The sequence below is a fragment of the Stegostoma tigrinum genome, chromosome 3 (assembly GCF_030684315.1).
Source record: "Stegostoma tigrinum isolate sSteTig4 chromosome 3, sSteTig4.hap1, whole genome shotgun sequence".
NCBI classification, from domain to species: domain Eukaryota; kingdom Metazoa; phylum Chordata; class Chondrichthyes; order Orectolobiformes; family Stegostomatidae; genus Stegostoma; species Stegostoma tigrinum.
This window is the reverse complement of record NC_081356.1, coordinates 2,322,193-2,340,868: the sequence shown is the minus strand read 5'-3', so window position 1 is coordinate 2,340,868 and position 18,676 is coordinate 2,322,193. Positions and strand designations below refer to the sequence as shown.

General features: G+C 40.6%; 1 protein-coding gene across 2 annotated transcripts in view; it reads left to right on the top strand.

The window, feature by feature from the left end:
- The window catches only part of LOC125450110 (solute carrier family 12 member 2), a 142,089-nt gene that overhangs the window by 31,534 nt on the left and 91,879 nt on the right, over positions 1 to 18,676 (top strand). For both annotated transcript variants that reach the window (XM_059642703.1, XM_059642698.1), the window contains exons 7-9: positions 6,106 to 6,233; positions 8,369 to 8,453; positions 10,336 to 10,490. In XM_059642703.1, coding sequence (XP_059498686.1) covers positions 6,106 to 6,233; positions 8,369 to 8,453; positions 10,336 to 10,490 — 368 coding nt within the window. The remainder of the gene's footprint in view (positions 1 to 6,105; positions 6,234 to 8,368; positions 8,454 to 10,335; positions 10,491 to 18,676) is intronic.

Below are 18,676 nucleotides of genomic sequence, written 5' to 3'. Positions count from 1 at the left end.
TTGCTGATGTTGAATTTTATGTTAATAACTTCTGGTAATTCATCTCTGTCCAGTATTGGTAGCTTCCTTACTGGGAATTGAATCGTTCACATCATCCAATGAATTTGGGGCTGCTTGGTTTGCTGAGTTCTGAACACCTTTTCCGTTCTTAAACTTTTGATCCTGCCTGTTTGTTTGATCGTTGTCACGTGGATTTTCTTTTCCTTTCTTGACTTGGTATTGTCAATTTGGAAATGTTCTTGGCTTTTTTTTGTTAATTCTCCCAACCCCCAGTCATTGCATTGTGCAGCAAAGACCTTGTTCCTGCATTTCCACTTCCTCATTTTATCAGTATCATATACTGCATTCTTTATAGTTTAAACTGAGAGGAAACTGTTCTTGTGACATCCTGGTTCCTTGTAACTAACTTAAAAGCTGGTGTGTTCTAGAAAAAACTCTTTCCTGTTAAATGCTTGCTTGGGAGGGAAAGATGGGCTTGAACCATGAGCTTTGAATATAGAGGGGCCCAAGTGCACACTACAATTCGAGTGAGTGTGGATTTATTTTTTTTAATTTTGAAGTCACACATGGAATGTAGTGCCAAAAATAAGCCCCACCTTTCCGGAGAGAATGAGCAGTCTAAATCTAGAAAATCCTGTTTTGAATGAGCAAGTATTTACTTTTTATCTTCTGTCATTCTCCCCATGGCAATAGACAGCAAAGAGAAAGATCACAAAGTGTGGAGCTGGATGAACATGGCAGGCCAAGCAGCATCTTATGAGCAAAAAAGCTGATGTTTTGGGCCTAGACCCTTCTTCAGAAATGATCAGCTGAGGATACTGCATGGTGTTCACAGCATAGTGATGGTGATATTTCACTTGCTCATATACAAAGGTTTTGTGATCATGTCCTTTAATTTTATTTGGTTTCTGTTACACTTTGACCACTTATACAGCATTCAGATTTTGTTTATCCTTTAATCCAATTTTCAATTATTCACATGCCACCTGCTATCCTGAGCTACTCGGCTGTTCTCTCTTGTCACCTGGTCTGTAGACTGCAGATTTACATTTTATCAATGAGTTGCATTCAGAAATTGAAATTCTGACCAACTGTATGTGCAGAACAGATTATATTGACTGGTTCTGAAGAAGGGTCACTGATTTTTTTTTATTGTCATGTCACAGTATTTTCGTTTACGAGCAGTCCACGCAGATCATAGTAAGCAAAGGTTGAACAGGTCAAAATGACAGGTATACAGGTTACACTGCACAGGGTGTGAGATAGGCGACATCAACAGTGGCAAGAACAGTAACCATGATGGCCTGGGCTGTGCACAGCCGCTTCTGTCGTATCTTACGGTCCTGAGCAGAGCAGTTGCTGTGCCACGCTGTTATGCACCCAGACAGGATGCTTTCTGTGGTGTCTGTAGAAGACGGTGAGGGACCTTTTATGGTCATGCCAAATTTCCTGAGCTGCCTGAGGAAGAAGAGCCATTGTTGTGCCTTCACTGTCAGGTCTACCTGGGAAGCCCAGGATAGAACATCGATTATCATCACTCCAAGGAACTTCGTGCTCTTCGCTCTCTTGACCTCAGTTCAGTTAATGTAGATGGGTGTGTGTTCCCCTCCTTTCTTTGAGGTGAATGATCAGTTCTTTAGTTTGGCTGACATTGAGAGAGAGGTTGTTCTCACATCACCTAGCCATCTATCTCCCTTCTGTATTTTGTCTCATCGTTGTTCGATATCCGGCCCACTATGGTGGTGGTGTTAGCGAACTTGTAGATGGCATTCGTTTGGAATTTGGCAACAGTCGTGGGTGTACAGCGAGTACTGTAGGGGGTTGAGAGCGCATCCTTGGGGAGCTCCAGTGTGAAGTGTTATTGTGGAGGAGATGCAGTTGCCTATCTTCAGTGTTTGCAGTTTTGTGGATCAGAAAGATGAGGATCCAGTTGCAGAGGGTAAGCCGAGACCGAGACCAATGTCAGAGTTTTGATCGATCTGGAGGGGATAATGGTGTTGAAGGTGGAGCTGTAGTTAACAAGCAGGAGTCTGATATAGGTGTGTTTGTTGCCCAGATGTTTCAGGGATGAGCACTGTGGACTTGTTGGGTCAGTGAGCAAACTGCAGGGGGTCAGGGCAGGTAGGGAGACTGGAATTGTTGTGGGCCATGACCAACTTCTTGAAGCACTTTGTGATTATTGAGGTCAGTGATTGGGCAGTACTCATTAAGGTACCTTGCATGTACTATCTTAGGTGCGGGGAAGATGGTGGCCGCCTTGAAGCAGGTGGGGGCTTCAGCTTGTAGGAGGGAGAGGGTGAAGATGTCGGTGAATACCTTCACCTGTTAGTCCTCGTTGGATTTGAGTACTTGGCCAAGGACTCTGTCCGGGCCTCATCCCTTTCCTTGGGGTGGTCTCCCAGGAAAACCGACCTGATGTCCGTAGGGTGACAGTGGGAACAGGTGTGTCAGGGGCTATCAGGGCAGGTGTCACCGTACGCCTGGCATTCTGCTCAAACTGAGCATAGAAAGCACTGAGTGTAAGGGAGGCACCTGGGAGTTGACTCTACTTTCACTCCAGTGATCTGAGTTTTTTTTCAGTTTTTGTTTTTATTTCTGACTTCTAACGTGCAGTTCTTGGGTTTTTTATATTGAATCAGAACTGGATCAACACTGTCCATATTACTGTTCCTCACTCCCTTGTTCCAGCATGTGTCAAGTTTTTCCTGGAGGAACACAGTCCTGGCAGCTTCAGAGGAGCAGGCAAGTTGGTGTTTTGGGCCAGGACCCATTTTATCCTGAAGAAGGGCATTGACCTGAAACATCAGCTTTCCTGCTTCTCTGAAGCTGTCTGGCATGCTGTGTTCCTCCAGCTCCACACTGTTATCTGACTCCAACATGTGCAGCTCTTACTATCTCAAAGTTTTTCTAGTTTGTTTTTATTTTCTGGGGTTTCTCCTGAGGTACCTGAAGCAGTGTATTCTGCCCATCACACCATTTCAGTGGCATCACCATCACTGAGTCTGGCAATATCAACATCCTGGCAGTTGGCATTGACCACAGACTGCATGAACAAGCAACATAAACACCAGTTCCAAATAAGAACAGATCAGAGGCTAGGAATCCCACAGCCAGCAACTCCCCTCCAAAGCGCTTTAATGCCTATCTATCGTCTACAAGGCACAAATCAGGATTGTGATGGAATACTGCACTTGTCCAGGTGATTAGATCTCCAAGAACACTCAAAGCTTGATGCCATCCAGGACTGTTGAGGAGTGACTGTTAGATTCTCTCTTCTTGGAGATGGTCATGCCTGGTACTTGTAGGGCATGAATGTGGCTTACCACTTGTCATCCAAAATCATCTGGATGTTATTTTCCTTTGTGCTAGGTGTGACTCCAACTAGGAGAGTTTTGCATCAGCTGTGGTTTTACTCAGGCTCCTTGATGCTTCACTTGATCATATTTTCCTTTTGATGTCAAAGGCAGTTACTCTAATCTCTCTAGTGCTGAGTCCTCCCAAAAAACATTGACAGGAGCTGAGTGGCCCTGGCAGAACCCAATTGGGTACTGTTTGATAGCACTATTGGTGACACCTTCCATCACTTTGCTGATCGAGAGGAGACTGGGGTGGTAATTGGCTGGGTTGGATTTGTCCTGCTTTTTGTGTATAGGACATACCTGGACAATTTTTGACCTATTGGGGTAGATTCCAGTGTTGTGATTGTACTCGAACAGCTTGGCTGGATATGCATCATACTTCTGGAGCACACACTTTCAGTACAATTGCCAGAACGTTATTTGGCTTTATAGTGTTTGCACTATCCAGTTTCTCCCACAATATTGGCTGAGCTCTGACATCTGTGATGCTGGAGGAGTTTGAGATTGGCACTAGAAATTATTGCTGTTGCTTCTGCCTTGTCTTTTGCGCTGATGTACTGGGTTTCCCTATAACGAAGAACGAGTAAGCTGTTTAATTGTCCACTAGATGTGGCAAGAGTGTAGAACTTGAATCTGATTTTTTTTTGTGTGTGTGAGAGAGTTTGCTTAGCTCTGCTTATAACTTGCTGCTTATGCTGTTAAGCTCACAAGTAGCCCTGTTTGGTAGCTTCACTAGGTGGACTTATTTTATAGGTGTACCTGGAGATTCATTGAAGTGAGTTTGATCCCTTGGCTGGATGGAAATGGTAGAATGGGGATATGCCGGGCAAAACAATAACAGAAATTGCTGGAAAAGCTCAGCAGGTCTGGCAGCATGTGTGCATAGAAATCAGTTAATGTTTTGGGTCAAGTGACCCTTCTTCAGAATTCATATGCCACAGTGAGCATTGTACTCCAAGGCAACCCGCTGCTAATGGCTGGGAGCACCTCATGGACCCCCGTCTTGACTTGCTAGAAATTTCATTTGATCCCATTTTAGCACGGTGATAGTGCCATACCACATGAAGGGGAGAGTATTCTCAACATGAAGACAGGCCCTTATCTCCACAAGGACAATAGCCCATTTTACCAATAGCATTATTTCACTGGATTGGCAAAATATTTTCGCGTGAAATATCTCATGAAAATTTTGGGCCAAATTTTTGAGAAGGAGAAGGCTGCTTTTCTATTTTTTCCAGCTGCTACTGGTATCCTCGCTGGGACAAACCTCTCTGGTGATCTTGCAGTAAGCGTTTGCTTGTGTACAAAAAAGGATCATGCTGGAAACATAATCATTCATGCTAGATGTGAGAAGAATTGCAAGACGGACCCAAGCTCCCAGAACTTCACGGCCATTTAATCAAAGAATCAAATTAAATTAGGCTGAAGCCTTATTTGTGCCATTTGAAAGTAACATGATTCTTCATTCAACTTCGAATTATGCAGCAAAGTGTTAGGGGCAGGCATGGGGGGGGCTCAGTCACTGTCCGTCTGCCGCAAGTTATCCGCAAGTTATCCCCATGTCTGCGTAAGCTTCCTCCCACACTCCAAAGATGTGCTGGTTAGGTGATTGGCCTTGGGAAATGTGGATTATGAGGTTAGTGTGGGGTGTCTATAATCAGGGTCTGGTTGGACTGTTGAGATAACAAGGTGTAGAGTTGGATGAATACAGCAGGCCAAGCAGCATCATAGGAGCAGGAAAGCTGATGCATTGGGCCTAGACTGATGCTGCTTGGCCAGCTGTGCTCATCCAGCTCCACACCTTGTTATCTCAGATTCTCCGGCATCTGCAGTTCCTACTATGTCTGGTTGGAATGTTGTTTGGTTGATAGGTTGGTGCAGACTTAATGGGTTGAATGGCCTCTACCTGTCTTGTAGGGATTCTATGAACACTCGGGCAACTATATTTAAGAATCAAATTTTAGCAGGTCAGGACTCGAAGCAGCGTCCAAATAACTTCAAGAATTGATTCCAAACTGCTGAGTTTTCACTGCCCTTAACACTGCCAAGTAAATATTATGTGTAGAGCTTCTCTCTGGATTTGCATGAATGTTAAAGGCACATCCTCAATATTAGTGTTGAGATGAGGATGTGCACTGTGCTGCATGGCCATTTGTATTTCACGGAAACAGTTACTTTGGCTCCTTCTTCAGGTCTTTATTAGAAAAAGGAGTATTGCTTTCCCTATCGCAGGTACCTATCCAGTTGTGGAAAAGTTGTACATGGCCCATGAATCAAATCATTAACTCATCATGAAATATACATAAAATATGCAGCCACCCAATGTATATTGTTTCTAACTTCTTACAAACAAATGAAGATCATACCTAATGAGCTTAGTTATTGGAATAAAGAGTGTCAAAGCTTTCAGATAAAATCTATGCTGTTTGCTTTTCACGGCCATGTACGTTTTAGCTTCGTGGTTGTGTGGAAGGGCAGTTTGCAGCAATGACCTACAAATCATTGTGATGCAAAATCGTGTTGTAGGGGGCATGATGCAAGAATAAGCTCATTTTACAAAGATCCAGTTTATAGTGCACAAGACATCTTAACATATAATGCATGTAGTTTTAACAATGTGTTGACAAAAGATGGAACTTCAGGTCCTCAATTGTTGTTGGAAGGCTACATGTATTGCCAAAGTAGCTTAACAGGTTCTGATGTGATAATTCTATTGTAAAATTTTTTTGCATTTTCATATTTTCAGGTGAAATATTTTATGAAAATTTTGGGCCAGATTTTCGAGAAGGAGAAGGTTTCTTCTCTGTCTTTTCTATTTTCTTTCCAGCTGCTACTGGTATCCTTGCTGGGGCAAACATCTCTGGTGATCTTGCAGTAAGTGTTTGCTTATGTACAAAAAAATGAATCTGGAAAATCTGCAGTGTCAGCAACCAGAACTCTTCCAACTAATTAATCTGTTAAGAGCTTGGACAGAGTCCTTTTTATATGTTTGTTCATTGAATCATAGAATCCCGACTGTGTGGAAACAGGCCAGTCTGCCCAAGAAGTCCCCACACAATTTCCAAAGAGCCTCTTCTTCCACCACCCCCCCCCGCAAAATCACTGTAATCAGGCATTTCCCGTGGCTACTCCACCTGATCTACCCATCCCTGGATACAATGGGTATTTTAGGCAGGCCAGTTCACCTAATCTGCACATCTTTGGACTGTGGGATGAAACCAGAGCACCTAGAGGAAACCCACAAAGACATGGAGAGGTTGTGCAAACTCCACACTGACAGTCACCCAAGGGTGTAATTGAACCTGAGTCCCCAGTATAGCAAGACAGCCATACTGCCCCAAAATAAGAAGGCACAGGAAGGAACACTATGCATTGACCGGGAATTGAACCCGGGTCTCTTGCATGGCAAGCAAGAATGTGAGAACTCTACCACCAATGCAAATACCTTGTCATTGGCAGAAGTTAGTATTGTATGAAAAGTGTGCTAGATTTTTTTAGGAAATAACATGAAATTAGGATTATTAGAAATTACATTTTGCACCATAGTCTGCAGATAAGCCTGTATTTCTAATAGGGAGCATCCTTCTAAGTTCTAGTAAAACTCATTGGTCTGTAGCTGTCCTTGAACATGCATTGGTAAATTTCTTGTGTATTTTTCTGCCACCCGCCACTTATGATTCATCTGCAGAGTTGCAATGTTTCTATCGACCTCCCTAGGTACTTAGCTCATTAGAATACTGGCCGCATCAAGGTTCATGTTCAGACCACTCTCAACTAGAGAGATGCCCCTTTCCCCAGTCCTGTGGCCCAATGGCCCACAGACTGAAACCCCTCTCCATAAGACCATAAGACATAGGAGTGGAAGTAAGGCCATTCGGCCCATCAAGTCCACCCTGCCATTTGAATCATGGCTGATGGGCATTTCAACTCCACTTCCCTGCACTCTCCCAGTAGCCCTTGATTCCCTGTGAGATCAAGAATTTGTCGATCTCTGCCTTGAAGGCATCCAACGTCCTGGCTCCACTGCATTCTGTGGCAATGAATTCCACAAGCCCACCACTCTCTGGCTGAAGAAATGCCGTCTTCCTTTCAGTTTTAAATTTACCCCCTCTAATTTTAAGGCTGTGCCCACGGGTCCTAATCTCCCCGCCTAATGGAAACAACTTCCTAGCGTCCACCCCTTCTAAACCATACATTATCTCTCCCGCAACAATCTTTGGGCAAGATGTACTGCTTTGTTCCTTTGGGAGGAAGCGTAAAACTTTCCCCCCACTTGTTTTAATCTGTTTGCAAATTTTAATATTCCCGAATCCTCTTTGATTATCCTCTTGTACTATTGAGAGACTTTTTTGTTGTCATACTTTTTATCTTTTACAGTTATTGATTTTTCTAGGATGTTTTGGTTTCTTTTTTTTTGCATGATCGTATTTATCCTAGTGAGATTTGTTTGTACTTCCTTCCTGCATCTTGTATATAATTTTTCTTTTTGTTAATCCAGTTAATTTCTTTTAAATTGAGTATTCTGATCTTGGCTGTGTTCTTGCATGTTCAGTACTTAACTTGCATTGAAGATTTAAAAAAAGTTTTGTTAAAGATCGTAATCCATTTCTTTTGTTTCCTTTCTGTCTTAGTTTAGCTTTTAAAACTTACGAGATGATCCTCATCCTTGATTTTAACTGAGTTCCAGATCGTATGAATCTTGATAGCACTAGTTATTGTCTGTTAGAAAAAGATAATTACAACCTATGATTTCCTTTAGGTACTCCGCTACGAAGCTGTATTTTTTTTTTGGTAAATCTTAGCAATTCAGTTTCTAGTTTTGAATTTGCTCACCTTATGCAGTGTGTGATTTCAATCATTCATTGATATAACCTTCCCTATTTTTTCCTCACCACTCTCTGTAGAATACATGTTGCCATAAATTCATGTACAGCATGTTTAGTACTAGGGAGAACAAAAATGAAGATAACCAGACAGAGATACTCTTATTTTAAAATTTCTTTTTAAAGGATCCACAATCGGCCATACCTAAAGGCACACTCTTGGCCATTTTAGTCACGACGATAGTGTATGCAGGAGCTGCTGTTGCTGCAGGTAAGGGCCTCGCTCTTTTGTTTATTGAACATACTTTTTTTGTAATGTTTGGACTTTTTTCTGTTTTATAATCTTTTTTCATTTTTACAATTTGCTTGTGTTTTTATAACTAAATCCCATTCAAAGCAGATTGCAGAGTAGCTATTGAAACTTCCTACTCCCGCTGATGCTCCTTGGCCTGCTGTGTTCATCTAGCTCCACACCTTGTTACCGTGAATAGTGAGATTTCTAATAGGTCACCTTTCTGAATCATCTAGTTATGATGTATCTGTATTTAGTCAGTTTGTTTTGCAGTGCTTGGCTTGTTATAGGGGAGAAAAATATATATCTTTAAGTTGCAGCAACAGCGTTTAATTCATTACCAAAGCGTAGGTTTTATTTTACCTAGATGAGTATATTGAGTTTTTAATGTGAAATTTGTTTAACTCTGCTTATTTTCTATGACCCATAAGTTGTTATTGAAATTTAACCAACTGCAGTTTTTTTTTAAAAGTTGATGTTTTAGCTATTTGCTTTGTCTGCTGATATGCATTTTTCTTCCATGTGAAGCAATTGCCTTTTTTATATACTGTGCGATCAATGCAAGGCAGTAAACAATCTGTGTGTAGGAGTTCCGAATGAACTTTTTGAAGTGAAAGATGGCTAATGTTTATCAGTTTGACCTATTCCCAGGACCTTCTCTTTCTTTTTCTAGAATTTTTAAACTTTTTGCTCTCTGGGGAGTTTATACATCCATCACTTGAAAAGCCTCAAACATTCTGTTGAGTTGATAATTAACTTGTGTAACTCTTCACGTTATTGGAGCCTGTTAATGAGTGTGACTATGAAGCTTTAAATGGAAGCTCAGAATATTGGTCAGTAGATCATCAGCAACACCATATGATGACAATAAAACACTTATACAATAGCCAAAATTTAATGCCTTAGAAAAGATGTTCCACATGGTGATTTATGTGCAAGAACAGCATTATGTGAAATAACTAGTGAAGTGAATGATTCTCACCATTCTCCTGGGACAGTTGACTTCATATGAAAGTACAGTTGTTTAATAGCTGCCTTCATGGGGGAGGATTGTCCACTTGTTGAGACCTGACTCGTTTTTGATACACATGGGTTTTTTTCGTGCAGCATTAAAAAGCTGTGGGTTCTGGAATGCCGTATGCTTTTGCAGGTCTGTTTTGAGAGTGCTAAAACATTGATTTGTAGTGGAGGGTGCCTTGACTGGCAAGGCTCAAAATGAATCGGGCAGTTTCTCAAACAGCAAATCTTCAGAATAATATACTGAGGAGTCTTAATATCCAAATGAGATTTTATTTTGCTTTAATTGCATAAAACTATTCAACTTCTGTCTCCTGGACTTGTTAGAACGATGCTTTGCTTTGCAATGCTTGGTGAGAGTTAATCAATGAAAGAATACTTTTTTAAACTACTAGGTGTCTATGATAAATCAGATCACTGATCACACTTTCTTTGTAACAAGAAAGAAAACAAAGGGTTTAATAACTCACTTAGTTTAAATGGTGCTAGTGTGGCTTTAAGCGTTTGTCATGAATTTAATCAGCTGAATGTCACTCAGCTAACTTTGTACTTTTCTCAGTAACACGTTAATACTTCAAAAAATAATTAATTCAGGACTTCCATCGTTTGAGACAGACTTCAAGTAATCTTAATTTGCTAGCTACATTTGTTTGATAATGCAGACTTGAAACTCCTACACCAAGAGGACTGAAGAAAAGTTTACCATGGCTCCTGTTTTATTTTTGAGCGTTCACTATTGTAATTTTATAGATCTCACAGGGATATGATGAAATGAAGACTTGGAGGTAACTCTGCCAAGCGCTAGCCAACATGTAAATCATTTTCTGATTTTATTCCCTGTCAGGTTCTTGTGTAGTTCGTGATGCGACTGGAAATCTCACTGATGCTATTGTCCCTGGAACAGTGATTAACTGCACTAATGCAGCTTGTAAACTGGGCTTTAATTTCTCTTCCTGTGCAACAAGCAACTGCTCATATGGTCTAATGAATAACTTTCAGGTAAGAAGCATTTGGGACTAATTTTGAGTCCTTTTTGACAGTGTAATATTCTGGTTAATATGTCCAGAAATTCAGTTTTTAACAAGTATTTATCGGCTTTGTTATTTCATATTGTTCTGATGGTGAATAATAATCCATTTGAGTTTTGTTGCTCCTGATAGCATCTAATTGCAGGGGTATGTCAAAATAGCCTTGGAAGACTTGACTTATGCCTTGGATAACAAAACATTTGGTTTTAAAATTGAGTCTTCATCTGTCAGGGTCCTTCCAGCTAAGTTGAATGATGTGAAGCAATTGGAGTTTGTTGAACACTGGGTAGCTTCCATTGTGCAGTAAAAGTAAAGTTGTCACAATGCTACCAGGGTGCGAGGTGCAGCCTGAGGGTCATTGTACTTCATGTGAGGGGAGAGGTTGAGAGGTGACGTCCTTCAGTGTCGGTCTGTGCAGGAATTGAACCCTTGCTATTGGTATCAGTCTGCATTACAAACCGGCATCTAGCTATCTCAGCTAACCAAGCCCCAGTCTAGCTGAAGAAAACAATCCGAGTGCCATGTGCTAGATACGGTTTTTGGTTATCTGCTATTGTTGGTGTATTTGGTTTTGATGTAAGTCATCAAGCTGTTGGAGCAACTTGAAGGTGCATACTGGCCTGTAGGTGATGTCAGTGAAAACTTAAGTCCATTTGTTCACATAGATAATGCAGGACTTCAATACTTTTTGGCAATTCAAAACAGCATGCATTCAAAATTAGCTCTAGATTTCATTTAACTCCAATGGTATTGGGTACCTTTAACATATAACTTCAGCAGACTCTGTTGTCATTTTGTCAATTGAGTGAAATAGACTTAGAATGTTTCTCTACCTATCTGGTGTGCAAACTGAAATCACACGAGTGACAACAGGAAAAAAAGAGACTGGTCAGGAACAGCATTGGCCCCTTTAATTCCTTACTGACAATGCTGCTGATTCAAGTAAAGAAACATCAGCTATGCTGAATAATGACTTGGCTTCAGTGTTTACAGTAGAGGAAGGGGCTGCTACTTGTCAGCAGCATGTCAGACATCACAAGGAATCTTATTAAATCAAGGACAGAGTCTCTCCAAAATTTAATGTAAGCAAATGGGGAAATAAAAATGGGGGGGGGAGAAAAAAATTGGGGTGGCTCAGTGGTCAGCTGTACAGCCTTGCAGCGCCAGGACCCCGGCTTCTATTCTAGCCTCGGGTGACTGTGGAGTTTGCATGTTCTCCCCTTGTCTGCGTGGGTTTCCTCTGGGTGCTCCGGTTTCTTCCCACAGTCCAAAGATGTGCAGGCTAGGTGGATCCGCCATGCTAAATTGCCAGTAGTGTTCAGGGGTTTGTGGGTTGTAGGGGGATAGGTGTGAGTGCGATGCTCCAAGAGGTGATGTGGACTTGTTGGGCCAAAGGGCCTGTTTCCACACTGTGTGTAGGGAATCCGATCCGATCCGCAATGTTTGACAAACCCCAGAGTTGAGTAGTTTCTATCTTGGGGTGCAGAGGAGAAGATTTGCAACTACCCCTGTTTAAAATCTTCCAAGATTTTCTCCATTTTGGTGCAGTTATGAGATTGGAAAATTGCAGGTCATTCCACTTTCTTTTAAATGAAAAGAAAGAGGGAAAACCAACAAATTAAAGACTGGTTAGCTAGCCATAGATTTCCCTGTGAAAACGGTACCCAGTAAAGAGAACCTGAAGGTTTCAACTGCTCAGAGAGCTAGCATAGATTTATAAGGTTGTCTTTCTTCCATGATTTAGTTGAATGTTTTGACAAGGTGACCTGAAATATTCATAGAAGAATGTTTATGGACATTTATTTGGATTTTGAGAGCTTTTGATCAAGTCTCAAGAATCCGTTAGCTCAAATTGAAAAGTGTGGAATTGAAGGCAGATTATTAACCTGGTCAGAGAACTGGTTGAATGGTAGTACTCAATAGAGACAATGACTAAGTATTCCAATGTCTAGCTATTCGCATGACTGCAGTATAAGTCGATTCCTGTTGGTAGGGCAATGGCACCAATGCTAGTGAAAGTGGAACTGCCTGATTGAGATGATCTACACCTGGGCTGCATTGGGGTTGGTGTTCTAACAATTTGCATAACGAGAAAAATAGAGATTTCAACTAATGGGGAGAAAGGATCAAATTTTAGGTAGGTATGGTAAATGAAAATTCCCTTCCCTTGAATTTAAGTTATGGGAAATAATAAATGGTGACAGGTAAGGATGGAGAGTACAGTGCTGTCAACCAATGAGGCAAGAGTTTATGAAAATAAAGACAAACTAAAGGTTCTACCTAGATGCATGTAGCATTTGAAACAAAACTGATGAATTAATAGTCATGCACATAGAGCTAATGTACAATCTGATACTCATTAGGATCTAGATATTTTCTAATCAGCCTTTTGACTGATACTAAACACCTCTGCAATAGGTTCAAAGATGTGCAGGCTCGGTGGATTAGCCACAGTACATGTGTCTACAAGAATAGGGCAGGGATCTGGGTCTAGGTGGGATGCTTTTCAGAAGTTTGGTGTTTCCTATTGTTAGCAAATCTAGAACTGAGGTCACTGGTTAAAAATCTGGGGGTTGAATATTTTTTTAAAATATAAGCGAGAAACGATTTTCTCTTTGAATCATTTAGAAGCGTCCCTCAAAGGGGTTGGAAGCAGAAGTTCATTGAATCTTTAAGTCCGAGGTAGATAGAGCCTTTGATAAGTAAGGAACGGAGGTGGGGATTGTGAAAGACCTGAAGGTTCGTGCTTAGTGGGAGTGTGGAATAAACTGATCTGCCACGAGCACATTGAATGTTGGAGCAGTCTAGTGCCAGTGTGGCCTATCCCAGTTCTTCACTTTTATGTTTGAGTTGTCCCAACATGATTAATGCTCTCCCCCACAAATCTGTGTTGGGTTTAATTCCTGCATCATATTTATTAAAGGCTTACATGAAGGATAGAATGCCATTAAACACGTTTGCTAATGACACAAGGGTGACATGTGAAACATAGGCAGAAGTGTAAAACTTGCTGAGCATTAAGTGAATGGGCAAAACTGACAAATTTCAGGTGAGCAAAAGTATGTGCTGTTTAATTACTTAGCTTCAGTATTTACTGTAAAGGAACAATGTCTTAAAGTAAGTGTTGGAGAAAATAATAGCACTAATGGCCATCCACTTTGGACATCTGAGAGCGAAGTACTTTGTAAATGGTGAAAGGTTAATAACTCTGGAAGCCAAAAGAAATCCAGATCTTCAGATGTACAAGTTATTTAAAGTTTCATGAGCAGATATAGAAAATAATCAGCCTGGCCCTTCATCTAGAGAACTATTTGGAGGTTGAGGGGTAGAAATTATGCTTCAGTTTTACAAAGCCTGGTCACCTGGAGTACTGAGACTGGTTTGGGACTCCACGTGGTATGAATGATGTATTCACCATGAAGGAAGTGCAGTGTAAGTTGACCAAAATATTATCAGGATTCCTACTTGACAGAGGTTGCCCTAAGGAGTTGCAGTCTTGATAAAGTTACATCTTTGAGGTGATGATTTGATTGAAGTCTCTAGGAGTTTAGGCTTGGAAGAAACTATTTCTGCTCATTGGCTTGTGACAGTTACAGTCTAAAATTTAGAGACAGATATTTTAATAGTGAATTTAGAAGTATACCTGCCTGAAACATCTTAGAGGCTTTGAATTCTCTTCAAATATAGTTTGATACTAGATCAATCATTAATTTAAAACTTGGTCTTTTTGTAAAACCAAGGATGGAATCTGATATCATCAGGGTAAAGGTCTACAGTGGTCTAATTGAATGGCAAAGTGTTCTCAAGGAGATAATCGCCTATTTTTCTTATGTTCCTATAATGGGAGTATGCTTTGAGTAGGGCCAGCCTTGCAATGCATGACATAGGTGATTGTGATCAGCTGTGGGATCTCCATGTTGCCACACTTTTTAGTTAGTCATGACCATCCTTTTTGATTTTAAACAATTCACTGATGTCAGCATTCCTTGCCAGACCAACATTTATAGCCTATCCTTAGTTACCCTTGAGAAGGTGGTGATGAGCTGCCTCCTTGAGGTGTTCTAATCAATGTGCTGTAGGTTGACCCATAATGAACTTAGGGAGAGAATTCTAGGATTTTTGACCCAACACGGTGAAGAAACAGTGATATATTTCTATGTTAGGACGGTGAGTGATTTGGAAGGGATCTTAAAAGTGGTGGTGTTCCCATGTATCTGTTGCCTTTGTCCTTTATGATGAAACAGATGTTAATGGATGTAATGCTGATCAAGTGGGCTGTTTTGTCCTGGATGGTGTCCAGCTTTGACTGTTCTTGGAGCTGCTCCCATCTAAGCAAATGGGGAGTATTCCATCGTATTAATGACTTGTGCCTTGTAAATGATGGACAGGCTTTGGGGAGTCAGGAGGTGAGTTATTCGCCACAGCATTCCTGGCCTCTGACCTGACCTGGTAGCCACTGCTTGTGGTGAGTTCAGTTGAGTTTCTGATCAATGATAATGCCTCCCTGATATTAATAGTGGAGGATTTCTTGATGGTAGTGCTATTGAATGCTAAAGGGAGGCAGTTAGACTTTATCTGTCTCATTGGAGATGGTCACTGCCTGGTGCAAATGTTACTTGCCATTTGTCAGTGAAGTCTAGATATTTTCCAGATCTTGTTGCATTTAGACATAGACTCCTCAGATATTGAAGCAGTCTGAGACACTGTTGAAAATTCTCACTTCCGAATTTATAATGGAGGGAAGGTCATTGAAGTAGATGAAGATGGTTGGGCCGATGACACTACCCTGAGAAGCTCCTACAGAGATGTCCTGGAACTGAGGTGACTGGCCTCCAACAGCTACAGCCATCTTGCTAGGTGTCAGTATGTCTCCAATGAGTTAAAAGTTGGCAGTTTGCTGGTAAAGATGGTAAATATTATGATTAAACACTTTGCACAGTACAATGTAACAAATGTGGTAAATTGTTAAATTCTTCACTATTGCATATTAGTCATTTTTGGCTCTGATTACATGTGGTTGGGAATAAAGATATGTGGCCATGTCTATCCCTAAGCATTGAGATGCTGCTACCACTGGGGGTACATCACACGACCTCACCTGTACAGGAATGTGCCTGTCTTTAAGAGCTGGCAGTACATGGAAGCTGAGAGTTATTGGTAACTTTTGCAGCAGTGCTGGGTGAAATGAGGGGCTATGTATGTTAGATGTGCACCATACTAAATAGACAATATTGTTAGCCAAGATAAAGGGAGTATGGAATGGCGTGTGAGGCAAGTTGTCCATTGTAAAGATGAATCCTTTTGAAGATGTTTTCATGGATCATACTTGTGTGAGGCCATTGTGGCATTAATCCACTAATCTCAGGTGAGCCACTTTACATTGCCCAGTGTCTGTCTGATACTGCTGCTGCTCCTTCTGTTCTTTAAGGCCCTGTCAGGTGGGAACCTCTTCTTCTTTTGTCCGTGACCTGCACTGAACTTGCATTGCTGCCGCACCAAACCCATCGCACATTTTCACTTCTATTCACTGTCATCTACAAACAATTTGCAGCTAAGCACTTTCCCTTTGCGAGGGGTACGCTGGGCTTCTGATTTTAAAATAAAAATACAATACTGTAGATGCTGGAATTCTGAAACAAACAGCTGAAAAGCTGGAGAAACTCAGCATGTTTGGCAGCATCAATGGAGAGAGAAATGGTTTACGCTGAATCTGATATAACTCTCTTCTTCAGAATGTTACTGAAGAAGAACCATGCACAATCTTAGGGGTTGCTGTCCTGCTGTAGCCTCTCCATTATACTTATTACTGGGCTTCAACCAAACATAATTACAATGAGTAGGCAACACCAACCTTGAATGAAAATGGGCTATCATGAATTTTTCCCCAATGCTTTTTTGCTATTATCCAAATTATTTCTCCCCTTCTATAATGAAATTTCAAGCCTTGATGCGTCATTTGGTTGAAGAAGTCTTAACCCCTACCCTAAGGGAGGCTCTAGGATCAAGGCAATTTGGTAACTCCAAACACAGTGCCTGTTGCGAGTTCTACTTTGTGCAGATTGAATTTCTTGACCCAGGCCATTCTAGTATATGTAACATTTTCATTGTTCTAAACAAGTTTAGACATTAAGCATTCATCTACTTATTTGTTGCAAAACCATAAAGTAGACGGTTAGGGTTAATAAATTGGTAATGTGAAGTGAATGATTTGAAAACAGTATATTGTTTTTAGTTGGTGCAAACATTGCTATTATGTTTTTTAGATGGTGTAGAAACATTGAAAGGACAACGGTCTATTTGTGTAATGGCTCTGACAATTATTAATTTTGAAGTGCTTTCATGTTTTTTATTTGGTTTAATTTATTTAACTGAACTAAATTGCTTTGAGGTTCATTGAAAAACAATTGGTCTTGATGTAGAATAACTTCAAAGTCCTGTACATTAAAGGTTATGTTTAATCATTGTTTTTAATTCAAATTCTATGAATTTAGTTGTTAGTTGAAATCCAGTCTCTGAAGCAAACCGCTCAAAGTAGGCAGTTGGTTACTACAAAGTGTTTTGTATGTGCATGTTATTTTTAAGTCTGAACTTGTAACGTCAGTGATTTGTTCCACGCTAATTATGAAGCAACCCAGAAAGTGAAGTTTTACAGAGTTAGCTTTCTAGATTGTTCCACAATGGTTTTGCTATTTCTGACTGATCAGGTGAGAGGAAGATCAACAATATGTCAGTGATGGATTTGTGAACGGTTCACATTTTTAGGGACATTAATGATAATATTGAAATAAAGTTAAAGCAAAAGGGTAATATTCATGAATGTCCTTATGAAGAGGGCAATTGGAGCAATGACTGAAGTTACATGGTGGGGAAATTTCCCTTTTTTGAAGAGGACGAATGTGGTTAATATAGAAATTGTGGAATGTAAGAAGGAAAAGCTGAATAGTTAATATGGGGTGACACTTTTCTCAAGACTTAACTGGATTAAGGGGTGTGTGTATTCACAAATTACACAAAACTGAGTTTGGTGGCATCATAGCAAGGAAGAGATATGACAGCTATAAAACAGATGCAATGTGTTGGAACAGAATAGAGAATATACTGTGATTGCAAGAACTGCACGTGCTAGAGGGTCCCGACCTGAAACATCAGGTTTCCTGTTCCTCTCCCTGCTGTGTGCCTCCAATTCTGTACTTTGTTATCTAGCGAACATACTATTGTTTGTTCTATCCTGCTGGAAAGGGGAAACAGTCTTTCATTAAGCACAACTATCGCTGCACTTGAACATGAACTGTGTAAAGAAATCCTAAAAGAAATGTGTACAGAATTCCTTTGTTCCTCTTAATACATAAGAATATATGGTACAATTCTTAACATCTTTATTTGAAACCAAAAGGAGTATTAGAAGTTGTAAGAAATGACTTTTTAAAAACAAACTAGAAAAGAAAGATGATGGGAAATGAGGAAAGAATTGGGTGATGGAATTTATTTTTCAGATTGATTTGTATCAGTCCATTTTCAAGCAATATGTTTTCAAACAATAAGGTAAACTGCTTCTTCCCTATCCCAATATGTGCAAGTTGGATAAATGCTGTAGTGTGGATTTCACAGCAGGAAAAGGAAACTGATTCTGGGTGAACTATTTCTCTGTAGACCCATTACTCAATTCTCTGTAAAGGAAGTCCATCTATTGGGTGTGTATTTGCATGCTCTGTATTAATGTTCATGATCATACTGAATGCCAATGACTGAACTCAGCCTTCTGTAAAGCGTGGGGTGGATTAGCCATGCTGTGTAGATCTGTTCACTGTGCTCAATGCAGGCAACTGTTGTGTAGCTGATGAAGAAATTTCAAATAACAGTTTGCAGAAGGCTGGTATGAGAGTGTATATCTGGAAAATGGTATCTACTACAAGCAACTGCTGCTGAAGCTCTAACTGGTGTGCGCCCTGGAAATGTGCTTAGTTGGCTGGCTGAAACTGCTCAGTTATTTTTTGGGGCACTTTATATTGTGTCTTTTTTTGTTTTTGGTGAATTTGTCTGCTCTGCTTGTGATCACTTTTTTGTCTCCTCCCGCTGCCCCCCCCCCCCCCCCCCACAAAAAAAAAGGAAATAGGGAGAAGGAGGAAGAGAGCCAATTGTTTGGCTTGAGTAGTTGCT